A 4447-nucleotide genomic window follows, 5' to 3' on the forward strand; every position below is an offset into this window, starting at 1 on the left:
GCACCCTAGTACCTAGAAAAGTACTTGGCACATAATGAGTGCTTGATAAATACTTGATGAATGACTGGATGATAATGACTCTAGACTCATACCTGGAGTGGGCCAGAGGATAAACTAGAATGAGAGAGCTGGAGCCATAGAAACAAGTTAGGAGGCTATTGTGGTAGTCACAAAGAAGTTGTGAACTGATGAGCTCATAGACTTTTTGACCTTGTACCTAGAGTTCAGCAAGATTAGCAAACATCTGAGATACTAGCTTCTGCAGTAAATCTCACCTTTCCTGCTTTTCATAAAAACCTCCATCTCAATTATTGCCTACTTCTACCTCCAGGGCTTTCCCACTATTGGAGACTGGTATTCTTCCAATGGTGCCCCAGGGGAAACAAGTAGGTGTAATTTGTCCCATGTTCTCACTAGCTACAGATACAGCCTCAGAAAGCTACTGCCAAAGGTCATCTATGATGCGGTGGATGATGACTATTTAAAAGGTCACAGAGCCTTTGTAACCTCACTCCTGCTCTAGAGGCAGCTTGATAAAATCATAGCAGATGGCAGCTGGGGCATAACTTCATGCAAGTCACCAAGACATCGTCCACCTTGCTACTGTGGTGAGGCCATCAGAAACAGACTGTATTTTAATCCTAGTTAAGTCTCAACTTATCAGACTTCTTGAGCCAACAGCCAACAAGCTTCTCTGAAGACAAACTTACTAGAAAGTACTTTATTCACTTTTTAGAAAAAGCTTACTTGAATAATGCAGTGTGTGGGGGATATCAGTGAAGAGGTTTGGCAGAACTGCATCACCCTCTTCCTGCAGACTGGAATGTGCTGTGATGCAGCAATCATCACCAATTCCCCGCCTTGGTTATTAGCATCTTACCCTGGAGGCAACCTGTTCCAGTTGACCCAGGAAGAGATTCAGATCTTGCTGGCAAGGGATGGGAGAGAGAAGTTGTTTCTCCAGGGAATCACCCTTGCGGGGACCAAATGCTTACTGATCCGAGACAACCTGTACACCAAGGGCAACAACACCATGGACCTCCGCACCAAAGGCCAGAGCCGGAGCAGCCAGGCAGTAACAGTTGTTCAGATCGAGTCTGTATACCTTGTGGTGATGGGACAAAAGGGAACAGAGGGAGGGCCTCTCAACCTCAAGGCTTTTGAAATGGCAGGTTACATCAGAGAGACCATTCATCAGCACATGGCCCATTTCTAACTGAATAAAAAGAAGTTGGTGTTTGACCTGCAGTTTGAAGTCAGTGTTATCTGTTTCACTTGATAAGTTAACATGGTCTTGAGGGGAATCAAAGGAGGACCACAGAGAAAGTTTGAAGGTGTGTGTTGCAGGGTAGGAGTGGAGGGGGAGCAAGTAGCACCTTCCAGGCATTTGGGTCCCTGGGCCTTTTTTACATCTGGAAATGCATTCCTCCCTTCTCAGGCGCCTGCTGGAGACAGTAGTGTCCTGGGAACCAGAAACTCTTTGTTGTAATCCCAACTTTCCCCTAACTTGCCATGTGATCTTTGGTAAGTCCTTTTTTCTCTCTGGTCTCAGTTTCCCCATCTGTACAATGAGAAGTGGACTATGTCTCTAAGGGTAACTTCATGCACATCCTTCAAGGTCTAGTTCAAGTATTACTGCCCCAGGAAGCCTTCTCTGATACCTCAATCCTTGGGGCTGTCCCTGATTTGAACTAGAGCACCAACTATCTGGGTCATTTGGCCCCTAATCACAGTCTGCCCAACATTTCCTGGATGACTGTACTGTGTTCTTTTTGCCTTTTCACACACATTGTTTCCCAACTTGATTGTAATTTTGTAGACAGCACAAAGTATATCTTCTACTTCATTTACTAGGCTAGCCCAGCACAGGACTGTGCCAGGGGGATTGGTTACATGCATGAAATCATTTATCAGGCAGAGATCAATTTTCCAAACTGGGAATTCTGTGAGGTGTCAAGGATCCAGGGTGCAATGGATCTAGGCCTATAGCTCGATTTTCCTCTTCCAACTTACAGCTCATCTTTAGGCCATTTGTCTGTTCATTGGTGTCACTGCCAGGAGAAGCATGGATGGGCAAGAGCTAAGAGAGTAGGTAAAAAAAATTAACTATTCACACTGGCTAGCACCTTTAGGGCAAACTGGGGTGGAAGAAGGTAGAAATGAGAAAGATGAGGTTGAGGAGTTAATCATGGTGCTTATTTGACCCTATTGTCACCAGTCCTCAGGAGCAGTGATAACTGGGAACCCTCTTCTGAATTGATTACAAGGAATCCCCTACTCATCCCCTTACACACATCTCACAAGCTTGTAAAGGTTGGGGTTTAAACATGGAAGCAGTCAAATAGCTAGAGCAGCGCAGTCTAATAAATACATCATTCAAGACACATATGTACTTTTAAATTTTCTAGCAGCCACATTAAAAAGTAAATAAAAAAGAGACGTAACTTAATTTTAGGAATATATTTTATTTAGCCCAGCACATTCAAAACATTGTCATTTCAATATGTAATCACTAGAAACATTATTAATGAGAAATTTTACATTTTTTATGCCAAGGCTTCAAAATTTGATATGTATTTTGCACTTGCAACACATCTCATTCTGACAAGTCCATTTCAAGTGTACTCAATAGTCACATATATCTAGTGTTTACTTAACTAGACAGCATGGGTCTAGACCAACCCCCATCCAGTGTTTGAACCCCTCAGTAATATTCCTGCCAGTACATCCATCCATCCATCCAACACATACCATGCCAGGTATTGGCTAGGTAATTATTGAAAATGTTTTTTGTAAAAAAAGAAAAGTATGCTTCCTGGATAACACTCTAGGGGGGGACGAGTCTTATGAAAAGATAAATTACAGTACAATGAAGTAAAAGCCATGAAAAATGTATTCATTCAAATCAATCTTCCACTATGTTTCAGGCACTGTTTTAGACACAGCAGTGGGCAAAATACACAAAACTCTACTCTCGTGGAGCTTACATTCTAATGGGAGAAATGGATGACACATGTCAAGAAATAAGTGCTGTGAAAAAATAAAGCAATGTAAGAGAAGATAGTGATGTAGGGGGCTATTTAAATAGAGAGGTCAGGGGCAGCCTCTCTGGAAAGATGACACCTGCATAGAAGCCTAACGAAGAGAGGGAGTTAGCCATGTGGAGAGCTCGGAGAAGTATTCCAGGCAGAGAGAATAGCCTGTTTAAAGTCCCTTAGGTGAGAGTGTGTTTGGTCTGTTGACTACCAGAAGACCAATGTGGTTGCAGCCTTCCAGGACAGTGTCCTTTTCCCTCTGCAGCATCCTTAAGCATGGCAGTGGAGCAGCCAGTACTACCTTACAGGGTGAAGCAGCAAAGCAGAGCAAGCACCTCTTGCTGCCCTCCTTCAGGGCCCTCTCTCTGATTAAATTAACTTTTTTTTTTGGCAGCCACATCACATTGCTGACTCATATTGAGCTCCTAGTTAACTAAATTCCTTAAGGTTTTTTCACATCGGCTGCTGTTAAGGAAAGAGTTCTAAATAGTGGTGGGGCAATGAGCCAGAGGAAAAAAAAAAAACTAAATATGGAAGTAGCTCCCCTAGAGTTTCATCTTGAACAGAGCCTCAAATGTGGCATGATAAAGATCCCTGAAAGGAAGGAGAGAGAGAAGAAATGGAGGGTGAGGAAGGTAAATCCTTAAGATAATTGAGCCTCCTACATTATTTTTCGCAGCCTGGATTTCCCAAGCAAAGAGACATGTTCAGAAAATAAGGCCACTGAGGAAAAATAGTATCAGGTATGACCTTGCTAGTTGGAGGCACCTTGGCAAATCCTTAATTAGAAGATGCGCTGAAGAACCCAGATGCCCCATTGAGCGAGAAAATTGGACTGACTGAGGCCCAGGGCTGGTAAGCTAGGAAGAAGAAAAGAGCCCAGGAAGGCTGCCAGCAGAAATCCCACCCTTTCCATTCAGAGGGAAATACTTCACTGCTGGACCAGGTCATTGCCCCAGCCTGTTGCAATGGTGAAGTCTTGCCCTGGGGACTGAATGTGCTTTGCATAAATAAGCTTGAACTGAGCCTGGAGAGAAACTCATTGGGCTGTCCTATTCCCAGAAGGCATCAGTTAAGGCCACCACAGAAGGGGCTCAGGGCCAGAACACGGAAGCTCAAGCCTCTCTAGAAGGCCCCATCTCCTTTCTCCATTCACCCTTCATGCGCATGGTGTTTTGGGTGCTGGTGGAGGCATTCAGATCCCTTCAGAAGTTAGCCCTTTGCCTTCCTCTGCAGCATTGGTGTCAACTTCTCCTCTCTGGACCCTGTGGTTCAGCCACACTGAAGTCCTCACTGTTTTCAGGACATGTTTCACAATTTCCCCCTGATGATCTCAGAATCCACTGTCCTCCCTACCACCCTCCCTTCTCCCCCATTCCCTAACAACCTCAGACCCAAATCTTATCTATTTT

General features: G+C 44.1%; 1 protein-coding gene across 1 annotated transcript; it reads left to right on the plus strand.

Moving 5' to 3' along the window:
- The first annotated feature begins 754 nt into the window (after positions 1–754).
- LOC119522184 (profilin-1-like) lies at positions 755–1216 on the plus strand. Its single transcript, XM_037820821.1, has one exon. The coding sequence runs from the start codon at positions 755–757 to the stop codon at positions 1214–1216; it is 462 nt and encodes a 153-aa protein (XP_037676749.1).
- The last annotated feature ends 3231 nt before the right edge of the window (positions 1217–4447 follow it).

The sequence above is a fragment of the Choloepus didactylus genome, chromosome X, assembly GCF_015220235.1.
Source record: "Choloepus didactylus isolate mChoDid1 chromosome X, mChoDid1.pri, whole genome shotgun sequence".
NCBI classification, from domain to species: Eukaryota; Metazoa; Chordata; class Mammalia; order Pilosa; family Megalonychidae; genus Choloepus; species Choloepus didactylus.